Source organism: Emys orbicularis, chromosome 6 (genome assembly GCF_028017835.1).
Source record: "Emys orbicularis isolate rEmyOrb1 chromosome 6, rEmyOrb1.hap1, whole genome shotgun sequence".
NCBI lineage: Eukaryota > Metazoa > Chordata > Testudines > Emydidae > Emys > Emys orbicularis.
In genome coordinates, this window is record NC_088688.1 from 39,343,013 (window position 1) to 39,359,082 (window position 16,070).

Sequence of the window (16,070 nt, forward strand, 5' to 3'; positions counted from 1 at the left end):
TTTTTAGAAATTCTGTGTTTGCATACTTCTGTAAAAAGGAAATAGATGATTTGTACCTGTTGTGGTTTTCTATTTCTATTATTTTTACACAGTGTACATACAAGCGAACATGAATTGGGTATATATTTTAAGTTCTGGTGTTTGCAGCATACAATTTGAACTCAAACTGGCCCAACAATTTTTAGTAGTAGTAAATACCCTAATATAAGTAACACACAAACCTTTGACTTGGTCCCTTTCTCCTCGGAGCTACAGGGTTATGAGCACTCGTGACATTGTGGACCTAACTAAGATATCCAAAAGCAAATTATTACTTTCAAGCTGTGCCCATCCTGTGATGGCACTGTCTGCCAGTAATTAAAGAACTTGGTGTGCCTTCTAACTTGGGAGAAGCATGTTCCTGAGCACTGTATGCAAGTTCCTGTATACAAAGCTGCTTTAAGCTTCACCTCATAAAAGTTGCTGCCAGGGTTTTTGTTCTTAGACATCTATCTGGCTGAGAACTAGGTACTGGGTCCCTATTGTGTTCTGTTTGTTTGGAATGAGTAGCAAGACAAGCTCCATGCCCAGAGAAAGCTCAGTATGCAGGGATTCCATTAAATTGTCTTGTGCTATTGAGTCTGATGCTGAGGCCCGTGTTAAGCCACACACTTTAGGAACCCTTCGTGTTCCATAAAACCAACATTATGTAATCAGGAGATTGGCTCATGCTTCACTGGCACGCCCTTTGAGTCCTTGGAAGACTCTGTTTCTCAGCAATGTTCTTCCTTCTCTGAGCCAAGGAAGAGAAAAGAATCAGAACCATGGATGCCTTGGGACACAGTGGGAGGCCATTGTGCCCCAAAACATCAATCACTATCACCACAGATGGCAAAATTTGTTTAATAGGGACACTTCAGTGGCCATGTTCCAGCTTTATCCACCATCAGAGCACTGCCACCCAAACCTGTTGGTCCGTGTGGTCCGGGTTGGTAGATATCCTGTTCTCATTGAGCCAGTTCAGTGGTTTGAGTGCCTGGTTAAGCGCATGGAACCAGAGTTTGTTGAAGGGCAAAACCAGCTTTTGACAGCAGTAGCTTCTTCCACAGGTGCAGAGAGAGTATTTTCTTAATTTCAGTTTATTCAATTAGTTCAGTTCAATCACTAGTTAATTTAAAATTAAGAAACAAAATGGGAGTTGAAAAAGCAGGAAAGCTTGTTTTTCTCTTCCAAAGTATGACAAAAAACTAGATGTGAGAGGATGAGATCTACTAGTTTTAAAATCTTTAAGGACATGCTGACTAGGAATAATCACTTCAATTCACTGCAGATATTACTTCCTTTGTTTAATAAATCAGATAGTTTTAAATGCAGAACATGTTTTGATATTTACTTTTGTGTGTGTGTGTGTGTGTGTGTGTATCCAGAACATTTTAGGTAGTTTTATTAACTAATAACAAAACAATTTTTAGATATTGTTTTTGTGCATTTTAAATTGAATTTGAATTTCCATCCCAAAAGAGCTTGACACAAATAGCAAGTAAAAAATTTATCTAATAAACAAGAAATGCATCATTTGCCATTTTCTAACATGATAAATGTAAGTTAAGCTATGATATGGATTAAATAAATGGTTATCTAAAAGAAGCACCAGATTTTGTGTAAAGGCGATATTTAGTTGCAAATCAGCATGTTTTAATGGTTATCAACCAATGAGAATCAACCTTTCTTTAGGAAAATAACTTAAAGGTACAAATGCAAAACATGAGTAAATTGATCATTTAAATCAAGGTTAGCTGCTTGCTGATTTCAATCATGATTAAAATCAGTGATTTTAATCAATCCTCCTGATATTTATTTTTGGCAAGAAGCCAGCAGGCAGGCATAATCAAAACCATTGAAAATAGGATTCCTGATTGAGCTGACATTTCATACAAATAGTTGAATTCCCTCGGATTATTCATTACTTGATCTATACTGCATCTGCAGAGCCTCTCACTGTTTCTGAAAGACCCATTTCAAATGACATCTTTTTGTGGTATTTTGCACTTGTCTTATTAGATTTAGAATTCCGGAATCTTTGAAACCTGAAGAACAGTTTATTTAAGTAGTTGATGTGTAATTATAAACTGTGTAATTTATGAGCAACAACTAGAGAAACTGTCCAATTACTTTAATAAATATATTTATAGGTGCTCATACTTTAATGGGTGAAAATAACCATTCATTTTATAAGTGCTTATCAAGCTTATATCTGGCTTATGTTTATTTTGCAGTATCAGTATTTGGGCTAGTCATTTGCTCAGTGCGACATACCCATTTATCAATGTGTATGATATCTCTCATTAATGCTGTGAATGCTAAGGTGCAGCCACTCGTGATGGAGAAATTTCTTATGATTTTGGATTTCATAAGAGTATATTAGACACACTCTATTGGTGGAATGAATTATATATAAATTGGCAATGGAGTGAGCTACTCTGCCCGGTCACAGGACATATTTTTATTTTCAGGGGTCATAACACCTACAGTAATTTTGCTTCTAAGCACTTAGAATCTCAGTGTAATGTTTCTTTATGGCTTAAGTTTATTAAAGTGCTTAGCCTGAGACTGATGTAATGTTAAAGAAATGTCTAATTTCTTTCTATCACTAAGGCAACATTTTTTACTCATAAATAACCACAGGATTTAGCCATAGCTTCACGATTAAGTATGATTTACTGAAATTTCATTCACTGGAGAAAACCCTCACCTCTTGTTTTCAATAAAGTGTTAGCTTACAAAGGGAGAGGTTCAAAGGGGGAAGATCGTCATTATTAGTAGTTCTACAGCAGCGTTTTTGTTATTTTCCTTGAGAAATGATTGGATTGTGAATGAAAAATAGTAAAAATCAAAAGAAAATTGTGTATCATATAAAATATATAATTCAAATAGAAAAATGTACTTTCATTATATTTGTATTTAATTTTTCTAACAGTAATGAAGTAAAGTAGGGAATGATTTTAAACTCTGCAATTGCTTCTGAACTGACTTATCAGTTTGACGGATCTTTAGTGAAATCCTATATCTTTTGTATGCAAATAATACTTTTCCTCCCTGCATACAGTCCACAATGGGCTTCATTTTTTAAAGAAATGTGACTTTGATATTTTTCAGGGATTTCTACATGCAGTATTTGAGCGACTAAAACAGTTTCTGGAATGTAGTAAGTACTTTTCTCAAGCATGCTGTCCTCTTCTGGTACATTAATAATATTAAGATTCCCCCTACCTCTAATATTTAAACAAATAGTTGGTGTCAAAGGCATTTTGACATTTTCTCATGAATACAAAACTGTGTATTTCAATGCACTTCTCAATCCTAGTGTACAGAAAAGATGTTCAGTAATAATACAGATCTTAATTTTGGGTGCCAAATAACCAAAGTCCTCTTGCCAAAAAAAGAAAAGAAAAGAGATTTAGTCAAGAATTAATAGTAATATTTGTAAAAAGGCAATATCTCCCATATAAACCGCAGAACAAAGAGGAAACATACAAAAAAAAAAAAAGTTACGTACATGGAATGTAAAAAGAAAGTAAGCCATCTTAAGCTTTTCCTTCGAAGATGCCACGGATGAGTTTTGAAAAATGTCAAAGGGGAGAGAATTTGTGATTACTGCCTCCAATTGTATCATGAAACAGTCAGTAGTTTTAATCTCAAAGGTACAAGAAACCCTGTAGGGGACAATTAGGGAACAATCTACCTATAGGGAAAGTTTATTCCTGACATTTGGTTAATGATTGGCTTATGCTTTGAAACATGAGTGTTTAATATATCTTTTGATTTTTATCCTGTCTGATCTAGCAGTGAACGTTCTTATGTAGGTATCTCTATATATGTAGCCTATTAAGACCTTGGCATACATGATAGCTTGTGGCAATGGGTTCCATAGGTTCATTGTGTCTTGTGTGCTTTTTAAAAATCCATTTACTTTTACTAGCTTTAAAATTTGTTGCTTTTCAGTTTCATTGGATGATGCTGTTTTTCTTAAGAGGGTAAATTATCACAGAGTTTACCTTTACTATACGATTCATTGTGTCTCATATATATATATATATATATATACACCTATACCTCTACTGTGTCTTCCTTAAAGAGTCCCAGTCTTATCATTGTATATTTATACAGAAATGTCTCTGTGCCTGTAATCGTTTTTGTAATCAGTCTTTGAATCCATTCTGTTTTGGCTATATCTTTTTGAAATAAGGCGACCAGAAATGAACATAGTATTCCATGCCGAGGGTGTGCCATGGGTTTTTAATAATGGCATTATCAACTTGTAAGTGTTTTCTACCCCCTTTCTTGTCCCTCCTAGCAGTCGTTTGCTTTTATGACAGCTTTTTCACTGAGCTGTCCATAATGATGCTCATGTTCTTTCCTGAGGTTTTTATAGCAAATTTAGAAGTTAGCTGTATGCGCAATATTTGGGTCCTTGCATTTGTCAGCACTGAATTTCGTCTGCGATAGTGCTACTTGTTCACTTTGCTTTATCTGCAATTAGGAAGATATGACAGCAAGAGTGAGCTGAGTCTCCAAAGATAATTTTTCCAAATGTGGATATCATTAAATAAAGCGACGATTAAGAAATGATGTTTGTTAAATATCTGTGATTTACCAGGTAGAAGTATAGGAACAGAAAATGTATGCAGAGACCGTCTAGAAAAGACTATTATTCTGTTCACTAAAGTGGTAAGTTTCAAGTTCACAATTCCATTACTAGAATGGAGTTTTCAATATTTTTGAATGAGTAATCCACATTAAGTTAAATATATGTTCTTTAAAACTCATATGTTTTATATACTGTGAAGAAGCAGTTAATTGCAATTCATAGCTTCACTCTCACAAAATATAATCTTGAAAACATGTATTCCTTTAAAGAGAAGAGTATCTGCTTTATTCAGGACACCAATATGAACTGTCAGACTGTAACATACATTTAATTTTATTTTAGATAATAAAGTGTATTTCAAAAGTAAAATTTATAGCCACTGTTTCGGAGCCTGCTCTTGATAGACATATTTAAAAAAAATTATTGTGATATTGATCAGTGTAGGAGGTTAATATAAGAGATTGTAAACAATTTTCCAGTCTTCTTTATTAAACATCTGGACTCACTTGAAAATGTGGGTTGTGAGTAAAAAATAAGAATAGTCATGATCATATTAAGTAAGTGACTGTTCTTGATTAATTTACTTAAAAACAAACAAACAAACAAAAAACAACCCATACTTTTCAGCTGCAATTTAGTATTTTAGGTCTGCACAAGGAGTTCGTGCTTATGCCAGAAGACAGTTTTAGTAGATTTAGGTGCATCATCTTTCAGACATGCAACACCTCTAACATTCCCAGTGTTTGAGGATTCCATCTTCTGGCCCATATGACTTCTTACTTAAACATGGAGCCTGATTATCAGCGGTGCCAAGCACTTGCAGTTCCAATTGAAGTCAAGCTACAGGCACTCAGTACCTCTGAAAATTAGGCCCATAGTTCTTTGATGTCTCCTGCAAACAAAGCATTCATATATCTTTCTTTCTCATTCAAACCCCAACAACCAGAGAGTACAGGGACTGTTCCCAAATCCATCTTTAATTTATTTTCTTGGTAGATGCAAAGAAGCAATTCATTCTCTTCAGACTAGCCTCCCTGAGGATTGTATGGATGTAAGCCTTTTGGGCTCAGGTGACCTTATGTGACTCAGAGACAAGGGGGTGAGGCAGTATCTTTTATTGGACCAACTTGTGTTAGTGAAAGAGACAAACTTTCAAGCTATACAGAGCTCTTCTTGACTACAGAAGAGTTCTGTATACAGGGCCGGCGCTTCCATTTAGGCGACCTAGGCGGTTGCCTAGGGCGCCAGGATTTGGGGGGCGGCAATTCGGCGGCGGGGGGTCCTTCCGCGCTCCGGGTCTTCGGCGGCAATTCTGCGGCGGGTCCTTCACTCGCTCCGGGACCCGCTGCCGAAGTGCCCCGAAGACCGGGAGCGCGGAAGGACCTCCCCGCCGCCGAATTGCCGCCGACGACCGGGAGCGCGGAAGGACCCCCGCCTAGGGCGCCAAAAACCCTAGCGCCGCTCTTGTCTGTATAGCTCGAAAGCTTGTCTCGTTCACCAACACAAGTTGGTCCAATAAAAGATATTGCCTCACCCACCTTGTCGCTCTCGTATCCTGGGACCAAAACAGTTACAAGAAAACTGCAAACAACATTTATGACTCAGTCATTTTTGGAGTGCTACAGAAATTTGAAGGAACTGAAGAGAAAATGCTAGAGTAATGGCCAGGAAGCTAGGTAACTTAGAACACTTCAGAATTTTAATCCTTATGGAGTCAAAGGCTTCATGGAAGAAATCGTAACCTATATACTGTAGGGGAGAAGACTATACACGAACAAAGCCTGATCCGTATAGGAAACTAGTCTCTCTTCTTCTTTTGTCTCTTCCCCTATTGTGCTTATCTTTCTTGGTTTCCTGTGATCTTTAACTCTGAATAAACTTGCTACAGATAGAAAATGAATGAAAGTCTAATCTTGTGCTGAGATTGAGTTTGTTAAAAGCACATCTAGAGTGCAGTAGCAGAGACAGCACTGAACAAATTGAGTTGGAAGACTTTTAACTTTCCCTATTCAAGTAGACAACTTCCATTGCTGCCGCTTACAAAGCATTTCAGAGTAGAGAATGATTACAGTCACTAATAGGGCTTATGCAAGCCTTTTGTTAACAGGCCCAGCCTTTGGCCCTGCAAAGAAGAATCAGATTTCATTTTAAAAAGTTCCCAACCTTGCAGAGACACCTTTGAAAATACATAGTTTAAAATGGTTTATATAACTAATTGCTAAGTTTTAAAGGAACAAATGCCTGGACTGGAGTGGGGGAAAGAAACTGAAGATCCCTTTGTTCGCACCTTTTTTACACAAAAAGTTATTCAGTTATAATGGAAGTAAATGTTCAGTACTTTAAATATGGTTGGAAATAGGTATGAATGGTGGATTACTAATAAGAATATTGTTAATTTGGGGGCTAGCTTTTTTCTTGTTTTAGGGAAAATCAGTTCTTACATCTGTGAATTGTTACTTAGCAAAATATAGCACTGAATAGTTGAAAAAGTACATGGTTCCTTAAATTGTCATCCTTATTAACAAAACATTGCTTTGGAAATGAGAATTAGAACACCAACAGATAAAATGAATGAATCAGTAAGCACCATAAAAGTGATTTTGTTTTAATTTAATTTTTGTGGCCAACTGTTAGATTTGCACATTACATAAATGTGCTCCTGTTTTTACAAGATGGTTTATGAAAGTCCTTTGTGCACATAAAATGTGTATGAATTAAGTCATATGTTTTTCTTCCCTCACTTTTTAGCTTTTGGACTTCCTGGACCAACATCCTTTTTCATTCACCCCTCTGATTCAGAGATCATTGGAGTTTGCTGTAAGCTATGTTTTCACAGAGGCTGGTGAAGGAGTTGCTTTTGAGCGATTCATTGTCCAGTGCATGAATTTCATTAAGATGATTGTAAAAAATTATGCTTACAAGCCATCAAAACGTTTCGAAGGTACTGCTGCTTTTTCCTCAGCATGTTTTCCCATTCTTGGAGGGGGGGGGAGGGAGCTTGCCAGCTGTGACACAACACTAACTTCAAACATTTTTTTAAAAGGCTTTTTAAAAGGTGTTTAAAATTCTTAATATTGTACTAGTTAACATGATCATATACTAAATATTGCATATTGTTAATATTTTGACTGTAAAAATCAAGCTTTAGGAAAGAATCTCCAAATCGTTCTATAATTACCACTTAAATCCATAAGAAACATGCAACAAAACAACTTTCCCACATAGAAATACAGAGAAATTTCTTACTGCTTTGGCTTTCATTAACCATATAAAATAAAGAGCCCATATTTAGTTCAAGGGCCAAGTTAATTTATGGTTATTCAAACTCAAGCTACAGAATCAAAGTAAAAGTTTCAGCATGCTGTTGAATGCAATGAATTTTTCTGCAATTCTGACTCTATGGTTGATTCACAAGAGGCTGGCTCTAGCTAAAATTTTTTGAATCTAATACATGGATAATTACAATTACTTTCCTTAGTGTTGAAACACATCTGTCTATAAAGATTACTTAATTTTAGTTTTAGTTTCATGTTTGCGTATGATGAGACACCAGCATCTAATTGGATTCAGAAAAAAAAGTATATAATTTTCCTTTCCAAATTAAAATAATCCAGTCATTTTTTAAGAGGTTCAGAAATTCTGATGATTTTAATTCAGATTATCAAATCCAGTACTTAAAAATATGTTGCAGGAAGAACTGCAGATCTTCAATTGTTATTTGATATTCTTGTACCAGGTATTAGAATGTCAATGAACAAATTGTAACATATTTGGATTATAATGAACAGAGAATTAATTATTATGGAACTGCTACTTGCAGTTCAATAATTATGATTTACTTTTTGGAATTCAAGGAGGAGTCAAAATGCTTTATGTATGAAGAATACAGTGTATCCTGCTAAAAATTACAGCACTTACTCTTTGGTACCAGATGAATTTTCTGAGAATTTGAAAGTAAAGCTGTTACTTAGTTTGAATTAAAATTAGTTTAAAAAATTGGTTCTTTAAGAAATTTAGCATCCTGTCAGGCCATTTTTATGTCCTGAATGATCACATGTGGTTGAAACTCACTGAAATCTCATGACTTGGTACAATTCAATAATTATTTTAGGCTTAATGGTCATTTTTAGCGTTTATTCTTCATAACTGAAAGTTTCATTTTTATCAAAGATGAAGGATAATTTTCTTCTTCTGAGAATTCCACAATGAACTGCCCTCTTTCACAATAGCTGTCATTTTGTATTATTCTAAGTGATAATGTAGCTGTAAGGGTACCCACTAACAAAAATGCCCTCTTTCAGAACGGCCACAATCTTCTAGTGTTTGTTTCCAATCAGAGTGGAGCCAAGCTGATTCAGGGAATATGGTTGCTCCTGACAGGATAGGATGACACAATCTTTCCTGAGGGTAGAATCTTTCAGTTATGAAGAACAACAACAAAAAAGACTATTAATCCGAATAATTTAATTAACATCAGAAAGTGAGCAGTCAAGACTTATTTTATGAGGCATCATTTTCACCAGTTTTTTCAGCTAATAGAACAATCTTACTTGCTAAACAGTTTAGGTGCTTTATAAGAAAGTGTCTTAAAGTCAATATGGAGATGTAATTGTTCCTTTCACTATGAGAGTCTTCTGTCCAGCATTTTCTTTCTTTATTGATTAATAGGATTCTAGTATAACGTTAAGTCATGGACTAGTAACAGTGTATTACTATTACAGATAGCAGTCCTGAAACTCTTGAAGCACATAAGATAAAGACATCATTCTTCACTTACCCAACATTAATGGAGATATGTAGGAGATTAGTCTCTCACTATTTCCTGCTAACAGAGGAAGAATTGACAATGTGGGAAGAGGACCCAGAAGGCTTCAGTAAGAAATTACACTGTATTTTCATCTAATTTTATTAAGATATTTAATAGTACCTGTTCCCTTTTCACAGTGCATCCAAAAAATGCCCATTGTAAGATCCCCAGGAGAAAGTGACTGGCATTTTTATTTGTACAGTCTTGTATAGAGAGATTACAGTCTCGAGATTCTCTTCATAACCCGAGATGTGCAGTAACTCATGTTTACCTATCCAGGATGTTTTCATATGATTAAATAAGTCACTAATATTGTTTAAAATCATAACTAAAGTATTCACTGTATTTTTATGTAATGTTTTCTTGTTTTCTTTATGGACTCTAGCTGTAGAGGAGACAGGAGGAGATTCTTGGAAATACAGTCTTAGGGTAAGTATTTCAGTTTGAATGAAACAAGATTAATTAAAAAGAAAAGTGGTTCTCCACGTCTTTGCTGAGTGGCCTGTAGCCCAAAGGTGTGACATTTATTAAAAAAGTATAAACCAACATTTGCAGAAGAATGTGAACTTATAATACTACAGATTGAAGTTCACAGTAACTATTTGAATTTGTGTTAAGATATTGACTAAGGTTTAATTTTAAATACACTGGAAAGTAAGTGTGCAGTGTGCTATGGTAAAAGAGGTGGAGTTCATATTCTATACAGTACTTTAAAAATATTGAGTGAGTGAAGGTAATTTCTTTATAATATTTTTCATGTTTTATGTAAAAATTCTAGGTAAGAGACCTATCTTTCTCTGCTCTGTAAGACGTTTAGCACATCCTTGAGTATTGTAAAATAAATATTAAATAAAGGTTCCTGAGATTCTTTGGCGTAACATTTTCAAGCGTTACATTTTAAAAACCAAACTATTGTAACAAACAAGATCAGAGGAAGAAGACGCATGTATTTAAAAACCAAACCCCCCTACAGAATGTAACATTTCCATGGGTCAGCATCCGTAGCTTTCAAAGGCGTATTCTTTGAGTTCAAAAGCATGATGATAGAAAAGGCATAATATAGAGCATATGTCAAGGGTTGCATATGCTATTGTGGAGGACAAAAGAGCATACACTGTGTCCGTTGACACCTAATTGTATAAAACAAACTAATTAACAAAAAAGGACAGAAACTGTGTGTGTATATGTGTATGTTACACACACACACATGTTTTTCTGTATATTTTTTCCTTAAGCTTATTGGTTTATATACATAACACACTTGAGCAAATCAAGTCAGAGAATTTAAGAAAACTTTATTTAATGTTTATATCATGCTGAAAGATGTGCCAGATTCCTTACAAAACATAGAGAAAGCTCTGCTCTATAAAGTATACGGTCTAGATCAAAACATGAAATAAAACTGATGGTGTTTAGAAACATAAAGGGCTAAGGAATGGGAGTAGGGCACAGTTACATTATTAAGATTACACATTATTTTAGATTCGTTACGTACATTTTGTGACTGTTTAGTGGAGGCTTTTAGTGGTATTTTTCCTGCCTCCTCAACATCAACTCTTGCCAGATTCTGGAGTTAGTATGCCTGTTTAACAGTCCTTTCCTAGGTCAAAAAGACCAATATGTGGAACAAGCACACCAAACAAATATTGGGTTTACTTGCCCTTCTTCAAAGAGAGATTCCATAGCTTCTCTGGCTTCCTCCAACACTCTCCTTTTTCTGGGGAGAGGGCCGGATTTATATAAACCTGTCTTCCAGCATGCCTTATGCAGTCCTGGATTACAGTTGGCTGCTAGGAAACGGCTTTCCCAGAAATCCCACTTTATTAAGGGAAGTTTCAATCCATGCTGCTCTTTGAACTCCAGTTTTGGGTATTACACTTAGGAGCCTGGATGTTCATGCATAACTCAGAATACTTCCTCCGGGACCTCTACTCTGTTTTCCTAGAAAGGAAGAGAATTGAATGAGATTGTTTTTAGAATGCGGGCTGCAAAGAGCTCTTTTTGGTCCCTCCCTAAACAGTTCTGCCCTGTTCTTCTTCAATTCATTGTTTTGTTTACCCTTCTCCTTCCCCCTCAGTTGACTTTTGTTGTAGAAATGAGAGCAACATGTTGTTTCAAGAACAGATATTCCATTTTCATTGATCACTTAATACTGGTATTCAGGACTTGTTACTCAATCCTGTGCACGCAGGGATGTACTCTGTGTTTTTTATTGGAGTCCAAAATACACTAAAGGAGGCAGCTTATATCTCTATGTATGTAAAATTTTACTAATACCTTGATTCCCTCTACTTCAATTTAAATATATACACAACACTAAAATTGCAATAAGTCTTTTTTTAAAATTGCTTTGAGAATTGGGATTATCCTATTTCTCTCTCCCCCCCCCCCCCCCCCGTGCTCACCACATTGTATTAGAAATTCTTGTGTATCACCTCCATTCTTATTTGCAATCATATAACATTCATGTGATATTGACAGCAATTCCTTGTACATGGGAAAAGAAAAAATGTTTGTATATTGTTAGCTGTCTTTTAATGTATTTTAATAATTGGAAAGAAGGAGCAGGAGCCTCTTTGTGATCAGCCAACTCTCTCCACAGACTAGCAGTAATCTATAGACCACAGTTTAAGAGCCACTTGGGTAAAGTTCTACTGTATGCAAGACATTAGTAGCAAAGAACTGAAATATATGCCAAGTGAAAATAGAGCAGAGAGATTTGAAGAATACATTTTGGGTAGCTTTGTTAAATATTGGAAATCTAGTATAAAGGTGTAACTTGTTTATTATGCATGCTATAGCAATAAAAATTGGCTAATTACATTTATCTCAGTTATTTTCTGATTTATTTAGTAACTGATCAGCAAACTTAGAATGTAAACCTTATATTGTGAATGTGATACTACTGTATCAAAATCTTGCTCTAATTGAACATGCCGTATTGTGACAAAATCACTTTCAGTAAGTTGTAGTGCTGGAGTGTTTTCCTTATGAGGTATTTAGTAGTTTAAATGTATTTATTTTACTGTATATTAAAACTAGGGTAGACTTGTCTTATTTAGGTTTTATAACAGATTTGTTTTACTTTTTCAGCCATGCACAGAGGTTCTTTTTATTGATATTTTCCATGAATATAATCAAACCCTTACTCCTGTGCTTTTAGAAATGGTTCACAGTCTACAAGGTAAGATTTTAAAACTGTTTTTAATATACTGGAATTACTATGCTATTTCATTTTGTGCAGACTGTATATTAATCCTAATGTTTATGTATTTGTGAAATCTAAATTTGTATCCTAAAATATTTCCCCCTATCTTTCAAATAATTCTAAATGATATTGGAGATGTTTTGTAAGTATATTGTGATGAAAATGAAGGGTATATTTACAGAAAGGAAATATTATGAATTTTTGTTTTCATGGACCTAGACTGTATGGTGTCTTTAATAACTATATAGACAACATAGGGTTTCAGGGCTGAAAAGGAGGTTATTCAATGTTTATGGTTAGATTTCTTTAGCTGGGGCAAAATTTGGAGCAAGGTCTGTTCTTTAGTGAGGATTTAGAACTCATAGGATTTTCTACGAGTTGCTGAGCACCTTCATAAGTCCCATAAGTCATTTTACAAGGAGCTTACCAAGAAGTCCTTGATTTGTTTAAACTGTCCGAAAGAGTTTATGATGTGTCTGACATCACTGCAGAAGCCACAGAATATACTTTTAGGAGATGATGCCAAAGCTTTTCAGTCATCCCAGACGTTCTAGGTGAGGTGAAGAATCTTTGGTTAGAAAAGATCAATCCTTTTCAATTAGACAGAGGTTCTCTTGGCCAAGCTGAAAATAACCAGGAATGCAGCTCAGTCTCTGAGTTTCACAGTCAACCTAAAGGCGTTAGCAGGCCCCACCGTACTTTTCATGATGGTAACCTTTGTTTTTACTCCGTGCACCCTGTTGTCCCCATAGTGTGCATCACAGTTTATTGAAGAGATTCTTGTGGATCATCTCCATTCTTATTTGCAGTCAAAAAACATGTATGTCATATTCACAATAATTCCTTATGGCACATAGAAAAAGAAAAATGTTTGTATATGGTTAGCTGTCTTTCAGTGCCATTTAACAGTTGGAAAGGAGGAGCAGGAGCCTCTTTGTGATCAACCAGCTCTCTCCTCAGACTAGCAGTGATCCATAGACCACAGTTTAAGAGTCTGTAGACCTATCTACCCTGTAGATCCATGCAATCAGTTGTCTTAGTGTGGTCAGGTGTCAAGACATTTTAATGGATGATTGCAGAAGTTGGGCCTTAGTGCTGCTGTTTGCTAGCTCTATCTGCTTCATTCCTAGCCAAGCACAGATTTTGAGAGATGTACCATAAAACCCTAGAATCAATTTTCACAACCCAATTACTTTTCATTTCCCACTTCCTGGGGAATTAACACATTTCTTTCTCCTTGGCTTGGTATTTCATTATGTTGGGTTGATAGGTTTTGAAGATTGTGAAAGGGCTGCACTCTTTACTAAAGATAGGTTAACTCAGTTTCTACTGACATAGTTTTGTTCTTAAACCTAGCGACAATGCCCATTGTGAGATTTCCTGCAGACTGATCTTATTTGCCATAGAAAATAACAACAAATGTCACTAGTTCTGCTTCCAAGCAGGAAGTTATGAAAGAGTATCAATGGACTCTTTCCTGAAAGACTAGAGTTTAATAGTGAGGGGATGTCCTTCAGCATTTTCTCTGTTTTTTTTCCGATCCCCAAAGTTTTTCACAAAGGAGTGCCAGAGAATACCATATGACCTTGATAGCTCTGATGTCCACCTTCTGAGGTTATTCGAAGGGAGCTGCCTCTATTTCTTCCCCATCAGACTCACCTTGCAACCTGGATCAATGTCCAAAACTATGTTATGGATTTTTATGATATATTTTGAATCTGTACCTAGAGACCTTGAATATTTAAGATCTGAGATTGTTTGGATGCTTTGGTTCTGTAGGAATTACAGGTTTCTAGCATGGAGGTGGCAGAATTAGACTCCCTTAAGGTAAAAATCTGGAAATGTTCGTCACTCCTCTGCCAAAAGCTTTTTTTGAGTTCCCAAGGTAGGGCCTCCACATTATTAGCTGTAAATACACTTGAAATTGTGAGGTCTCAAGTGTTGTCAGCATGGGAATTATCGTTGCCGAAATTGTTTATGGCATAAAAAAATCAAAATTAAATGTTTAAATTGTTATAATTAAATATAATAAAGTTCTATAACAAACAGTTTTATGTAATGTGTAGAAGTAACCAGATGGTCACTTTTTCTGCAAAAAGTCATTACTTGATAGCCATTCTTTACCAATTCCTATTTTTTTCCAGAGTTTTTTTACTTACTTACCTTTATGAGTACTCTGTAGCTGCGTATTTTATGATAAATGTAATTAAGTACAACTGCCAAAGTGACAAAGTATGGTACAATAAGGATTTGAATTTCCTTTGCTTTCTTCAATGAACATATTGTAGATACTTTTCAATCAAAAATTCAGTATTTCAGTAAGGCACAGGAATATTCTTGATATGCAGTATGTTCTCTTAATCAGAATGGGTCCTCCCTTTAACAGTGCTGTACTCTTTTAAATACAGGATGCATTACTTTTAGGTTTGTATTTATAGAGAGGATATTTTTGATTATATTGCTATGGCTATATATTTTGATTCTTTGCTATGCACTACTTCACTGAAATATATGGAGATATACCTATCTCATAGAGCTGGAAGGGACCTTGAAAGGTCATCAAGTCCAGTCCCTTGCCTTCACTAGCAGGACCAAGTATTGTCCCTGACCGATTTCCCCCCCCCTCCCTAAATGGCCCCCTCAGGGATTGAACTCTCATCCCTGGGTTTAGCAGGCCAATGCTCAAACCACTGAGGGTCTTATAGTCTTTGTTTAGTTAATGCATTTTTTCTATAATTGCTTTTATTTTAACTTTATTGCAGGACCTACGAATGTGGAAGATACTAATGCTCTACTGATTAAAGATGCTGGTAAATTAAATTTCACTTTGCCTTTTAAGGAATAAAGCTCGTTATGTATGTGCCTGACTTCTATAAAATGTCTGAGAAGAATTTGTGAGATGTAACTTTGACATTTTGAAAAATAATATCAAAATTATTTTCTCATAGAACCGAGTTTGAGCAGTTCAAACAGCAGAAACTATAGGCAAGAATTTTAGGAATAAGGTATTTAATAATATAGTACTTTTCAGTACTTTTGCAAAAATTAATGCCTCAGCATTTCTGTGAGGGAGATATTCTTTCCATTTTACAAGCAAGGAAATTGAGGGCTGGACAGATGACTTGTCTAAGGCATCTGATGGAATCATTGGTTTAGAACTGTGGAGCACCTGACTCCTTTAACTGCTGTGAACACTACATGACACCCCTCTCATGAGAACTTTATTTATTTGTAACTAAAGAGAACTCTGAGGGAAGTTTTGTAAGGTTTTGTCATTGTTTTACTCAAATCACTCCCTTTTTAATTTCTCAATTTTCAGAATATAAATGTTGGATAATATTCCTTACTGCACAAAAGTGATCTGAGCATAATTTTCAAGATTTATTCAATTTCAGTTTTTAGAATTTTAACAATGTTTGACTAGAGCA

The 16,070-nt window shown here is 35.4% G+C and overlaps 1 protein-coding gene across 1 annotated transcript in view; it reads left to right on the top strand.

Annotated features, from left to right (window-relative positions):
- Positions 1–16,070, top strand: part of IPO11 (importin 11) — a 250,011-nt gene that overhangs the window by 51,191 nt on the left and 182,750 nt on the right. Inside the window, exons 9-15 of the mRNA XM_065406414.1 lie at positions 3,136–3,184; positions 4,637–4,707; positions 7,376–7,568; positions 9,349–9,501; positions 9,820–9,863; positions 12,528–12,618; positions 15,405–15,452. Coding sequence (XP_065262486.1) covers positions 3,136–3,184; positions 4,637–4,707; positions 7,376–7,568; positions 9,349–9,501; positions 9,820–9,863; positions 12,528–12,618; positions 15,405–15,452 — 649 coding nt within the window. The remainder of the gene's footprint in view (positions 1–3,135; positions 3,185–4,636; positions 4,708–7,375; positions 7,569–9,348; positions 9,502–9,819; positions 9,864–12,527; positions 12,619–15,404; positions 15,453–16,070) is intronic.